Here is a 14808-nt window from a genome sequence, read left to right on the forward strand (position 1 = left end):
ACTCATTGGAAAAGACCTTGATGCTGGGAGGGATTGGGGGCAGGAGGAGAAGGGGACGACAGAGGATGAGATGGCTGGATGGCATCACCGACTCGATGGACATGAGTTTGAGTAAACTCCGGGAGTTGGTGATGGACAGGGAGGCCTGGCATGCTGCAGTTCGTGGGGTCGCAAAGAGTCGGACACGACTGAGCGACTGAAATGAATGTGTAGAAAGTAGAGCACCCTACTTTGCTTTTGGTTATCATTTGACATTGCCAATGAGATTCATATTGTGAAGAAGGAAGTGAGTGGTCACAGGACTTAAGAGAAAATTTTTCTATCTAGACTTAGGTTTTTTGTTTTACTTGGTAAGGCTTTTCTGCTCTTATTTGAAAGTAACATACTTTTCAAATTATATTGGTTTAAATGTATGTAAATTGTATTTATTTAAACTAGGGATCTTATCCTTTTCACCTTTTCTCTTTCAGGGCTTGAACCAATGAAAGAAACTTATGGCACTTATGAAGATAAATGTCACTCCTTCCTTTTAAATTGCAACTTTTGCTTAGGGCCTGTATATGACTTTCCACCTGTGATCTGTATGTTCAGTAGACACTGACTTTGAATTGCAGAAAGGTTTCTGAAGATTTAAATCAAATGACGTCAATGGCCAGCTTGTTTTCTTTTACTAGTCCAGCAGTAAAACGATTGTTGGGCTGGAAGCAAGGTGATGAAGAGGAGAAATGGGCAGAAAAGGCAGTCGATGCTTTGGTGAAAAAATTAAAAAAGAAAAAAGGTGCCATGGAGGAACTGGAGAAAGCCTTGAGCAGTCCAGGACAGCCAAGCAAATGTGTCACTATCCCCAGATCTTTAGATGGACGCCTGCAGGTTTCTCACAGAAAAGGCTTACCCCATGTTATATACTGTCGTGTTTGGCGCTGGCCTGATCTGCAGAGTCATCATGAGCTAAAGCCATTGGATATTTGTGAATTTCCTTTTGGATCTAAGCAAAAAGAAGTTTGTATCAACCCATACCACTATAAGAGAGTGGAGAGTCCAGGTAGGTTTTAATTCCCCTGGGAAGAATTATAAAAACTTCTGCCTTCCTGATTTGCATTTGACTGAATTTAGTAATTAATAGGTTATTTTAGCTTTATGCTTCCTTCTTAAAGATTTTAATCTTGGAAGGAATACTGGACTTTGTATTTAGCTTAATATACAGGTGATACAGCTCCCAAGTGGCTTATTCTAATTCACTGTCCTCTGTAAGCAGCCAGTCGTATGTACTCTGCCATTCCTCTATTTTATTTAAAGTCTGAGTTCCATATGTGTACTGCATCCCACTCCTTTTTGTTTATTCAAGAACTTTGCTTCCACAGTTATTACCCTCTTCCCAGCATTTTATTTTCCTTCTCTGCTAGACTTTTTCTGAAAGCATCAAGCATGCTGTTATACTGCCCAACCTCAAATAAAAGTTAAGAAAGAATTTCTGTCCTGACCTCAGCCATGTGACCCCACCTCCAACCTACTTTGTATAGGAGTCTCCGTCTATATTATCTCTATATTACTGTTCTTCCTGTTCTTTGTTGACACCCACTCTTGTTAGTCTTTCTTTCCTACCTTTTGACTGGTCAAATTCACTAATGACTGCCTTCTTACAGATAGAGGGATCAGTCATTCTTAGTCCTCATCTTATTTGCACTGTCAGCATTATTTGATACAGTTGCTCTCCTTTCCTCCCACTCAAACTTTATCATATTGGCTTCTGAAGCACAGCACTCTTATAATTCTCCTCCCTCGCTACCTGTTTTTGTGTAGTCTCTTTGTTGGCTATTTTCCTGTTTTCACAGGACTTGGTCCCTTGACTTTTTCTCCATCTATATTTTTCCTGTAGGTACTCTTATGTTATCACATGTCTTAAAACCATCTCTAAATTCATGCTCACATTTTAAACTCCAGAGTCAGCGTCTCCTGACTCTATCCAGTTGCCTACATAACATCTCCACCTGAATGTCTAATAAACATACAAGGTTTAATGTCAGAATAGGACTGTGGATTTGTTTTTTCCCACCAAGTCATTTCTTCCTCCAGTTTTCCCTGTTGTAGTCAATGGCAGTAGCATTCACATAACTGCTCCCTAGAAGTCATCTTTTATTTCTCTCTGAAGTTCTGTGCTTAAGCCATGAGGAAATGCTGTTTGCTATACCTTCAAAATGTACTTTGATCATATCATCTCTCACCATCTCTAACACCACTACTCTAGTACAGACCATCATCATCTTTTACTTTAAGTAGTCTCCTAATTGGTCTCTCTGCCTCTTCTCTTTCCCCCAGCCCATTCTGTTTTCTGTTATAGCAGCCAGAGTGAGTGTTAGGAAGTATATATATCAAATCATGTCAGTCCCTGCCCAGAACACTTAAAGGCTTTCTGCCACACTTAGAACAGATTTCTACAAGGGTCTACATGACCTGTCCTCAAGCTTCCTCTGTTCCCTGGACTTGCCATACTCCTGCATCCAGGCTTTTTTCTCATGCTCTTTCCTCTACTTAGAGTACTCTCCCCCCAGCATCTTTTCATGTCACATTTTCTCATTTCATTCTGTCCTTGCTTAAATGCCTTGTCACTACTTGACTGTTAGGTATTCATTTTGTTTATTGACTGATGTGAGAAGGACCTTCCTCTGTCTCATTCTGTACTGCATTCCCAGTGCCTAGAATAGTTTTATTACCTGGAACTTAGGAGTGAGTACTCAGTAAATATTTTTTTTTTTGTATTGAATGAATTATATAAGCTGAGATACTAGTTGGGTGCATTACTTACCTATTGCTACATAACAAAGTGTCACAAGCTAAGGGGCTAACACACGTTAATTATCTCACAGTTTCTGTCAGTCAGGAGGCCAGGCATGGCTTTAGTTGGATCCTTTGCAAGGCTGTAAACTAGGTATTGGTCAGGCTTGGGTCTACATTGGAGGCTCAACTGAGAAAGGGTCTGCTTCCCAGCTCATGTGATTATTATCAGGATTCGGTTCCTTTCAGGCGGTTGGGGTTCTGGCTGGTTGTTGACTTCTTCATTTGCTTACCATGTGACCATCTCTGTAGATAGCTCACATTCATGGCTGCTTATTTCTTCAAACCCAGGAAGAAAGGGTTTTCTTGCTAGAAGAGGCATTGTGTTCTGGTGGAATGTTCGTATACATGTTCTGTTACTTTTGCCATATTCTGTTGCTTAGGAGCAAGTCACAGGTAATATACTCAGATGGAAGGGATCAAACAGGGTAAACACCCAGAGGCAGGAGTCATGACAGCCACCTCAGTCTGCTGGCCACACTAGATTCCACCTGGAGATAGTATATGCTGATGTGGTTAAAAACAGACAGACAGACAAACAAACAAACAAAACTGTAGCAATAACATTAGATGTGGAAACTAGCAAAAAAGAAAAAAAATAGGAGTAATGGTGCTGTCAGGAAAAGTTTGTTTTAAGGGCTTTAGAGCTGCCGGTTGGTATTTGAGGTGATTCTTAATTTCTTATTGAATCCAAGGAGAGCTGTAGCCAGAGGAATTGATGAGGAAAGGAAAATATGAGGATTTAAAAGAGAAGTATAGTCTGAAAATCCCAGGCTTGATATTTGCTAGAAGTTGTTGGCAAGAAAGAGAATTTAGTATAGTCCCTCATAACCAGGGTGTGTCTGATAGTCAATAGAAATGTCTTTTGTTATCTGTTTTCCTCAGCTGTGATTCATTCTGTAGAAAGGATTGGGGCTTAGGCCTGGTATGCTTAAGCAAGTTAAACAGCTGTGACACGGGATGGATTACTTTATAGTACCAGTATTGATAAAGTCATAATAATTAACATCATTGAGCATGTAAGGACTGGATACCCTTCATGAATCCCTGCTTTGTCGGGGCTGAGGGGCTTGCATAACCAGTGAAGCTGTGAACCGTGCTGTGCAGGGCCACCCAGAACATGACGAGTTCTAGCAAACGTGGTCCACTGGAGGAGGAAGGGCAGCCCACGCCATTGTTCTTGCTATGAGAACTCCGTGAACAGTACGAAAATGCAAAAAGATGTGACACAGAAAGATGAGCCCCCTTCGTCAGAAGGTGTCCAGTATGCTACTAGGAAAGTGTTAGTGTTAGTTGCTCAGTTGTGTCCAACTCCTTGCGACCCTGTGGATTGTAGCCCATCAGGCTCCTCCGTCCTTGGAATTCTCCAGGCAAGAGTACTGGAGTGGGTAGCTATTCCCTTCTCCAGGGATCTTCCAACCCAAGGATCAAACCCCGGTCTTCTGCATTGCAGGCAGATTCTTTACCATCTAAGCCACCAGGGAAGCAAAAATGCTGCTGGGGAAGTAGTGGTAGTGATTTAGTCACTAAATTGTGTCCAGCTCTTGCAATCCCTTGGACTTTAGCTTGTCAGGCTCCTCTGTCCATGGGATTTCCCAGGCAGGAATACTGGAATAGGTTGTCATTTCCTTCTCCAGGGGATCTTCCTGACCCAGGGGTCAAACCCATGTCTCCTGCATGGCAGGCGGATTCTTTACCACTGAGCCACCAGAGTCACAGAGAGCAATTACTAATAGCTCCAGAAAGAAGGAAGCAGCTGGGCCAAAGTGGAAACAGTGCTCAGTTGTGGATGTATCTGGTGGTGAAAGTAAAGTCTGATGCTGCAAAGAACAGTATTCCATAGGAACCTGGAATGTTAGGTCCATAAATCAACGTAAATTGGATGTGGTCAAGCAGGAGATGGCAAGTGTGAACATTGACGTCTTAGGAATCAGTGAACTAAAATGGACGGGAATGGGAAAATTTAATTCAGATGACCATATATCTACTACTGTGGGCAAGAATCCCTTAGAAGAAATGGAGTAGCCCTCACAGGTCTCAAGAGTCTGATATGCAGTATTTGGGTGCAACCTCAAAAATGATAGCATGACCTTGATTCGTTTCCAAGGCAAACCATGGAAACAAGTAATCCAAGTCTGTGCCCTAACCACTGATGCTGAAGAAGCTGAAGTTGAATGGTGCTATGAAGACCTATAGCACTTTCTAGAACTAACCAAAAAAGATGTCCTTTTTATCACAGGGGATTGAAATGCAAAAGTAGGAAGTCAAGAGATACCTGAAATAACAGGCAAGTTTGGCCTTGGAGTACAAAATGAAGCAGGGCAAAGGCTAACAGTTTTGTCAAGAAAACATGCTGGTCATAGCGAACGCCCTTTTCCAGCAACCCAAGATACGACTCTACACATGGACATCACCAAATGGTCAATACTGAAATCAGATTGATTATATTCTTTGCAGTTGAAGATGAAGAAACTCTATACAGTTAGCTAAAATAAGGCCTGGAACTGATTTTGGCTCAGATCATGAACTTCTTATTGAAAAATTTAGGCTTAAATTGAAGAAAATAAAGAAAACCACTAGGCTATTCAGGTATGACCTAGATCAGATCCCTCATAATTATTCAGTGAAAGTGATGAATAGATGTAAGGGATTAGATCTGATGGAGTGCCTGCAGAACTATGGATGGGAGTTTGTAACATTGTACAGGAGGCAGTGACCAAAACCATTCCAAAGAAAAACTGCAAAAGGCAAAGTGGTTTTCTGAGGAGGCTTTACAAATAACTGAGTAAAGAAGAAAAGCGAAAGGCAAGGGAGAAAGGGAAAGATGTACCCAGCTGAATGCAGAGTTCCAGAGAATAGCAAAGAGAGATAGAAGGCCTTCTTAAATGAACAATGCCAAGGAATAGAGGAAGACAGTAGAATGGGAAAGACTAGAGATCTCTTCAGGAAAATCGGAGCTATCAAGGAAAGATCTTGTGCAAGGATGTGCATGATAAAGGACAGAAACGGTAAGGACCTAACAGAAGCAGAAGAGATTAAAAAGAGGTGGTAAAAATACACGAAGAACTATACAAAAAAGGTCTTAATGACCTGGATAGCCACAATGGTGAGGTCACTCACCTAGAGCCAGACATCTTAGAGTGTGAAGCTGAGTGGGCGTTAAGAACCGTGAACTGTGAACAGAGCTATTGGAGGTGGTGGAATTCCAGCTGAGCTGTTTAAAATCTTGAAAGATGATGCTGGTGAAGTGCTGCACCCAGCGTTTCAGCACATTTGAAAAACTCGGCAGTGGGACAGGACTGGAAAAGGTCAGTTTTCATTCCAGTCCCAAAGACAATGCCAAAGAATGTTCCAACTACTAGACTGTTTTGCTCATTTCACATGCTAGTAAGGTTATGCTCAAAATCCATCAAGTTAGGCTTCAGTAGTATGTGAACGGAGAACTTCCAGATGTACAAGCTGGGTTTCAAAGCGGCAGAGGAACCAGAGATCAAATTGCCAACATTCGTTGAATCGTGGAGAAAGCAAGGGAATTCCAGAAAAACATCTACTTCGGCTTCATTGATTATGCTAAAGCCTTTGACTCTGTGGATCAGAACAAACTGGAAAATTTTAAAGAGATGGGAGTACCAGACCACCTTACCTATCTCCTTAAAAACCTATATTCAGGTCAAGAACAGTTAGAACCAGACATGCAACAATGAACTGGTTCCAAATTTGGAAAGGAGTATGACAAGGCTGTATATTATCACCCTGCTTATTTAACTTCTCTGCAGAGTACATCATGTGAAATGCCGGCTGGATGAATCACAAGCTAGAATCAAGATTGCTGGGAGAAATATCAACACTTCAGATATGTGGATAATACCATTCTAGTTGCAGAAAGCAAAGAGGAACTAATGAGCCTATTGATGAGAGTGAAAGAGGAGAGTAAAAAGCTGGCTTAAAACTCAACATTAAAAAAAATATATATATATATATATATATAAGATCATGGCATCTGGTCCTATCACTTCATGGCCAGTAGAAGGGGAAAAAATGGAAACAGTGACAAATTTTATTTTCTTGGGTTCCATAATCACCACAAATGGTGACTGCAGCCATGAAATTAAAAGATGTTTGCTCCTTGGGAGGAAAGCTATGACCGACCTAGACAGCATATTAAAAAGCAGAAACATCACTTTGCCTACAAAGGTCCATATAATCAAAACTATGGTTTTTCCAGTAGTTGTGTATGGATGTGAGAGTTGGACCATAAAGAAGGCTGAGTGCCAAAGAATTGATATTTTGGAACTGTGGTGCTGGAGAAGACTCTTGAGAGTCCTTTGGACTGCAAGGAGATCAAACCAGTCAATCCTAAAGGAAATCAACCCTGAACATTCATTGAAAGGACTGAAGCTGAAGCTCCAATACTTCGGCCCCTTGCTGCAAAGAGCTGACTCACTTGAAAAGACCCTGATGCTGGGAAAGATTGAAGGCAAAAGGAGAAGAGGGTAGCAGAAGATGAGATGGTTAGATAGCATCACCAGCTCAGTGGACTTGAATTTGAACAAACTCTGGGAGATATAGTGGAGGGCAGAGGAGCCTGATGTACTGAGGTCCATAGTGTCGCAAAACTTCAGAGAGGACTTAGCGACTGAACAATGACAAGCAAGGACTAAACACTTTCCTAATCCTATGAGGTTATTCCTTCATGGGGTTTGAAAATGGTATGAACATTTTATGATACTCTTAAGTTTACCCGTAAGTTACAGATAAGGAAACCAAAAATTAATAAAAAAGTAACTTATAAAAGGGGCTTCCCTGATGGCTCGGTGGTAAAGAATCTGCCTGCCAATTCAGGAAACATAGGTTCAATCCCTGGGTTGGGAAGATCCCCTGGAGAGGGAAATGGCAACCCACTTCAGTATTTTTGCCTAGGAAATTCTATGAACAGAGGAGCCTGACAGGCTATATAGTCCATGGGGTCGCAAAAAGAGTCAGACACAATGTGGTAACTAAAAAACAACAACTTATAAAAGATCACGTAGTTAATATGTAGTGGAGCCAGAAAATATTGCAAAATTGGAAAAAAAAGAGTAGAAAATAGTTGAAAAGTGATAAAAGAAATATAGAGAGCCAGCCTAAGTGATTCAACACTTAATAGTGTTATCCATTGGTTAAGATTACTTTCTTGAACCAGATTCTCTGGATTTGGATACTGACTTCACCAGTACTATCAAAATGACCATAGGCAAATTAATTAACCTGTCTGTGACTTTGTTTCCTCATCTGTAAAATGGGAATAATAATACTTACGTCAGGAGAGTTATGAGAATTAGATGAGTTAATGTGTGAAAAGTGTTTAGATAAAACATTAACTGGCTCAGGATAAGTTTCAAATTAAACATTTCTATAAAATAATACATTCTTGAAGCATTGGAGATAATGGGAAAGAGAAAATTATGAAAGAAATACTATTAGAACAGTTCCCAGAACTGAAAATTGAATGGGCCCAATGATTGAGTAACCAGAAAAAGAGAAAAAAGACCCATACATGAAATTTTAGCATATCATGGATAAAAAGATTTTTAGAGCTCCCAGAGTAAAAAAGATAGGGCACATAGAAAAGACTGGAAATGAGAACACTGGATTTTTCAATGCAGTTTTGGATTCTAGAAAAAAATAAAGTGGTGCCCCATACATTCAGAGAGAAAAAGGTTATTCTGGAATTTGTCTGTAGATAAACATAAGACAGGTTACTTTCATATAGCAAAGACTCAAAATTTATCTTCCTTACATCCTTCTTTAGTAAACTAATAGAGAAAGAGGTCCAGGAAATGGGATCCAACTGGAGAGAAAAGAAGAGGAAGTCTAAAGACCTTGAATTTGTAGGGGACTTAAATAGCAAACTATGGAGGATCCAGGGGAGAAAACTGAACCAATAGATTGTTTATTTGTGGCACCTGAAAAATAGTATTGGTAGGAATTTATTAGATCTGTTGGACTTTGGGAAATTAGTGGTACAAACTTAAGATTAAGCAAATGAAAGACCAAGGCAATAATTAATAAAAAAACATTGTTCAAGAGAAAATATAATACAAATTTGGCTTTAGCAATGAATTGTATTTATGTAGTTTACAAAATATATAAACTATCATAAACACAGGATATTGAGTTAACCAAATTTTTATGTGACTTTATTAGGAAGAGAATGGGGAATAGAATGATTTAAGAAATCTACTTCATTTGCCATAAAAGTAAGTCTAGAGATAATGTCTTGACAAAACAGTAACAGCACTGTAAGCATTATTATTTAGTAGGGCACAAAGTGTATGTTAGAGGAAATGGATGAGAGTTTAAATTTGTTGTTTCTGGAAGCAGTTTGGTAGGAGGCTTAGAAATTGTTCTTTTTGTTTATAATCTCTTGTAGCATCTATCTTTTTAAACTATCAGTGTATTATTATTAATTTTGAATGAAAGTAATTTCTTAAAAAAAGTATGTGTATAGATAATATACAAGTTAAAGAGAAATTAGTGATTTTAGTTCTGTCCCAAAAAAATCCTTACTGGAGTGAATTCCTAAATGGTTATTTCACTAAATCTTTCAGATTGCTAGAGAGCTGAACATAGACATTCTCAGTGTCTCATGTCCTACTGTCCAGTGGCAGCTGCCCATCATTTTGTAAGGGAAACAGCAGTTAGTAATACATAGAAAAAAGCAGTCATATTCAGATATTAACTACATAGTCACAATACTAATTCAGTAAAATGAAAAGAGGTAAAAAACAATAAAAATTACAGAGCTTCCTTAGCTTCATCCCTACTTCAGGGAAGAGAGATACAGCCTAGTTAATTTTAAAACAGTTTAATTTTGTCTTTTGTCACTGCTGACTTGGGAAGATCCCCTGGAGAAGGGAAAGGCTACCCACTCCAGTATTCTGGCTTGGAGAATTCTGTGGACTGTATAGGGGTCTCAAAGAGTTGGACATGACTGAGCGACTTTCACTAAACAGTTTTAGTGAAACTAAATGTTTCACTAAACATTTCACTAGATGTTTTACTCTTTAACTCTGACTAGATGTTAGAGTCAAAGGGAAATTTTTGAAAGTGAAATTACACTGATAAATACAAAAAAATTATGAAAGAGATGAGTAAGTACCTTAAGAGTTTAGAGAAATGAGATTTTACAGTTTCCTCTTGGGAAAGGTGATCAGATGTTATTGATCACTTGAGGTTTTAGAGAAATTGAATGTTTGAATAAAGTGGATCTGTTAAAAAAAATGTGTCTTTAAAACTGTTAAGTGAAAGTCGCTCAGTTGTGTCTGACTCTTTGTGACCCATGGACTATACAGTCCATGGAACTCTCCAGGCCAGAATACTAGAGTTGGTAGCCTTTCCCTTCTCCAGGGGATCTTCCCAGCCCAGGGATTGAACCCAGGTCTCCTGCATTGCAGGTGGATTCTTTACCAGCTGAGCCACAAGGGAAGCCCAGTTTAAAACTGTTTATACTTGTGTATATTTTTGTTAACGGTTGTGTTTAGAAAAAATCATTTTGAGTGGAAGACTTCTATCTAGGAATTGTTACTGTTTTCAATTGGGGAAACTTTACTGAAGAACATAAAATACAAGATCTCTCAAATAAAGAAAGAAGAAATGTTCAAAATTGGAAACATGGAGGCTTTCAGGACCTATACATAGCTGATTTCAACTTTATTCTCTACTCTTACCTCCCAGTTTAGTGCTTAGCCCTCTGACTGTCCTTTCTTGTATCTTTCCAGCTCCTGCTCTACACCCTTGACACTCTCCACCCTTAGCACTTGCATGTGAAATGCTTCCTGTTCTTTAAGGTCCAATCAGATGTTGTCTTTTCCACAGTATTTTGTTTGACTCCTTGCTAGCTGGGAATACTTACCCCTGTTGAACTCTCAGTGCATTAAATTCTCTATATTATGGCTGTTTTCGTCTATTTTTCAATTAAAAATTTTAAAGTTATATTAGCCCACTATTTTATTTCAGATTCATATGAGTACCTTATGAAAATTACAGTCTTGGACGGTAAAGAGCAAAACATGAAGAGAAGTAGAAACAGCTATCTGGACTGCACACTAAGGGATGAGATACTTTGGCCCACGTGGTTTAGGATGTGTTCCCTGTTTCATACAGATAAAGCGAGACCAACAGCAGTAACATCTAAGGAGATGATGGCATATTTGCCTTTTTTTTCTTTTCTTTTCTTTTTTTTTTGGTATCATTGACATATAATATTATATTAAGTTTCAGGTGTACAATATGGTGATTCATAGTTTTTAAAGGGTTAGGGTTATATACCAATTGTAGTTTTTGTAAAACATTGGCTTTATTCCCTTTGTTGTAATTATGGTTGCTCTTAAATATGCTTACTCTCTTAGAGAATAAGAGGGATATCTTCTCTGCTTGGGTATTCTGTCTTCTAGAGTATTTTATATAGGCTGAATGCTTAGAGAATGTTTGGTTTAATTATTATGTAAATACAGATTCAGGGTTCTACAAAGCAGCCCTTCCTAAAAGTAAACTGTTTTAATAGGTTTACACTCTTCCCTTAATCCTTTCTTATCTGTCCCTTCTATGAGTTGTTTTAGTCGTTGCTGACAGAAAACTTTTGATTTTTGTCTTTCAGTCTTACCTCCAGTATTAGTGCCTCGTCATAATGAATTCAATCCACAACACAGCCTTCTGGTTCAGTTTAGAAACTTAAGCCACAATGAACCGCACATGCCACAAAATGCAACGTTTCCTGATTCTTTCCATCAGCCCAACAACACTCCTTTTCCCTTATCTCCAAATAGTCCCTACCCTCCTTCCCCTGCTAGCAGCACATATCCCAACTCCCCAGCAAGTTCTGGACCAGGAAGTCCATTTCAGCTCCCAGGTAAGAATTTATTTTATTGATACAAAAAATAACTCCTAAGAATTAGCATTTGTTCTAATACTGCTGATCCTCTGGGTCAACTGTTAATATGCCAGGAACTAACTATTTTTGACTATTCTTTGGTAATTGTTTGATTTCCAGAAGAGTTTTGAATTTTATTTTGCCAAGCGCCATATGTTTAAAAATGCAAGTAGGTATATTTTTCACAAAATATAATAGTCCTAAAATGTGTATGGAACCACAAATGACCCAGAATAGCCAAAGCAGTTTTCAGAAAGAAGGGCAAAGCTGAAGGCATCATACTCCCTGTTTTCAAACTGTATTACAAAGCTGTAATAATAAAAGTAATGTAATATTGGCATACAAACAAACACATAGATCATGGAACAGAGTGTCGAGAAATAAACTCATGCAAAAATTGTCAAGTAATTTACAACAGAGGAGCCATGAATGTACAAGGAGGAAGGACAGTCTCTTCCATAAATATGTTGGTAAAACTGGACAGCCACATGCAAAAGGATGAAATTGGACCATTGTCTTACACCACACACAAAAATTAACTCAGATAGAGTTTAATGTAAGACCTCAAATCATAAAACTCCTAGAAGAAAATATATGTAGTAAGCTCCTTAACCTAGGTCTTGCTGATGATTTTTTAAAAATCTGACACTAAAAGCAAAAGCAACAAAAGCAAAAATAAAGAAGTGAAACTACATCAGACTAAAGCGTTTCTGCACAGCAAGGGAAACCATGAATAAAATAAAAGGGCAGCCTACTGAATGAAAGAAAATTTTTGCAAATGATGTATCTGATAAGGGGCTAATATCCAGAATTTATAGGAAGAACTCATAGGACACAGTGGGGAAAAAAAAATCTGTTAAAAAATGGGTGGAAGAGCTGGATAGATAATTATCCAAAGAAGACATACTGTTGGCCAATAGATACATGAAAAGATGCTCTACATCATTAATTGTCAGGGAAATGCAGGTCGAAACCACAGTGAGAGATGACCTTACCCTCATTTGTGTTGTAAGCTGAAAAGAATGAGAGTCGGAGAGTAGATGTGCAGCAGTCTCTTCTGAGGATAGCAAGGAAAGTAGACGTTTCAGCGGTGCCTCTGGATTCGCAGTCTGGTGTGGACATTTGGAAACAAATGTCCCCAGGTCATTCACCTTAAAACCTAAATAAACAAGCAATCGGCCAGAGGTGTAGAATCGTTATAGAATTCAAAGACTCAAGAGGCAGTTTCCTGTAACAGGTTAACCTGGGGTATCCTGTAATGCACATTATTGAAGTCTCTTTTATGTACAGTTGGGAAGGTCCCCTGGAGGAGGAAATGGCAACCCACTCCAGTATTTTTGCCTAGAGAATCCCGTGGACAGAGGAGCCTGGTGGGCTACAAGTCCGTGAGGTCGCAAAGAGTCAGACAAGACTGAGCGCCTAAGACTAATACTTTATTACAGTGACTGTTTATCAGAAAGGTGGAAATAACAAGTGTTGGAGAGGATTTGGAGGAATGGGAATTCTTATGCACTATTAGAATGAAAATTAGTGTGGCCAGTTTTGAAAACAGTATAGAATTTCCTCAAAAAATAAAAAATAGAACTGCCATGTGCTTCTGTAACTCTACTTTTAGATACTTATCCAAAGAAAACTAACTCAGGAAGATATCACCCCTCTCATGTTTATTGTGACTTTATTTATAGTTGCCATGATTTGGAAGCAGCCTAAGTGTTCGTTTATGGATAAAGAAGATATGATAAACACACACACACACACACACAAATATTATCCAGCCACAGAAAAGAATGAGATCTTGCCATCTGTGACAACATGGATGAATCTTGACAGCTTTATGCTAAGTGAAATAAGACTGAGAAAGACAAATACGTTATGATCTCCGTTACATGTGGACTTAAAAAAAACAGCTAGGCTCATAGATACAGAGGACAGCCACCTCTGGTGTTTGCCAGAGGTGGTGAAAAACCAGTTGAGGAAAGTGGGTGAACTGTTTTTATTTTTTCAGTTTACATAAATGGAAGTTTTTAAAAAAGCAAACACAATTTGGGGGAGATTGGCGATTACCCTTTAAGAACAGTGACAATAAGGTAGATAAAATTTAAAAGTTGCACTCACTTCTCCAACCCACCTTCCCTATCTCATTGCTTGATCTTTCTCTATGGCATGTATTACAGTCCAGTGTAGTATATTTTGTCTTTACTTATAATCTGCCTCTTCCCCCTCCCATCTTGTCTGTAAACTCCATGAAAAAAGGGATTTCATAGCATCTTTTGTTTATTGCTACATCTCCAGTACCTATGTCAGAGTCTAATATGTAGTAGATCCTCCAGTAAATATTTGTTAAATAAATAGATGAAATTACAGCAACGTATAAATACATTTACTGCTAACTATGTAGATATACCTATATGTTAAGTGGTTACCAGTGCAGATGGAGAGTTTGAAGCCCAATGGTGTTAACTTGAATGATTTCATAGAGAGGAGTCCTATATACAGTAAAGGCAGAATGTAGTAAAAACTTACCAAATACAGAAAGACAGAAAATGACTCTGTCTGATGAATGTGAAGGAAAGTAGATAATCTGGAAACAAAGTGTTGTTAGATATCAGTTGGCCGTGTATTGGACCAAATGACTAAATCTATGTATGCCACTAGGCATTACAATTAAGTTCTATCAAAGCAACAAAGGAAGTAGCTATATATTTGACTTAAGTTAAATATTTTCATAAAGATTTTACTACCGAATACCATTTATCAAGTGCCTTTTGTATAACTAATACTGTGATGAAAGATATCACATTAAACTTAATCTTCAGAACACTCATGTGAGATAGATATTATTGTTATTTTACAGATGGAAAATGAAACTGGTATTAACCCCAAGAGTTTAAGTACCTTGCTTAAGGTCACATAGCTAATAAGTGGGGGTCAGGCCCAGGTTTCTCTGACTCTAAAGTCTGTGCTGTTTTAACTTTGCTACATTGCTTGTCAAATCATTTTATACTTTGGTAGGTTAAAATGAACTCCAGTTATCTTTAATTAGACAACTGATGTACTGATTTGCC

General features: G+C 38.5%; 1 protein-coding gene across 4 annotated transcripts in view; it reads left to right on the top strand.

The window, feature by feature from the left end:
- Positions 1 to 14808, top strand: part of SMAD5 (SMAD family member 5) — a 56479-nt gene that overhangs the window by 24473 nt on the left and 17198 nt on the right. For 3 of the 4 annotated variants that reach the window (XM_061151347.1, XM_061151348.1, XM_061151349.1), the window contains 2 exons: positions 471 to 1042; positions 11471 to 11722. In XM_061151347.1, the coding sequence (XP_061007330.1) occupies positions 640 to 1042; positions 11471 to 11722 (655 nt within the window). In that variant the 5' untranslated portion in view covers positions 471 to 639. The remainder of the gene's footprint in view (positions 1 to 470; positions 1043 to 11470; positions 11723 to 14808) is intronic. The other variant, XM_061151350.1, reaches the window with a different exon arrangement.

This window comes from Dama dama, chromosome 9 (assembly GCF_033118175.1).
Source record: "Dama dama isolate Ldn47 chromosome 9, ASM3311817v1, whole genome shotgun sequence".
In the NCBI taxonomy this organism is placed as follows: Eukaryota; Metazoa; Chordata; class Mammalia; order Artiodactyla; family Cervidae; genus Dama; species Dama dama.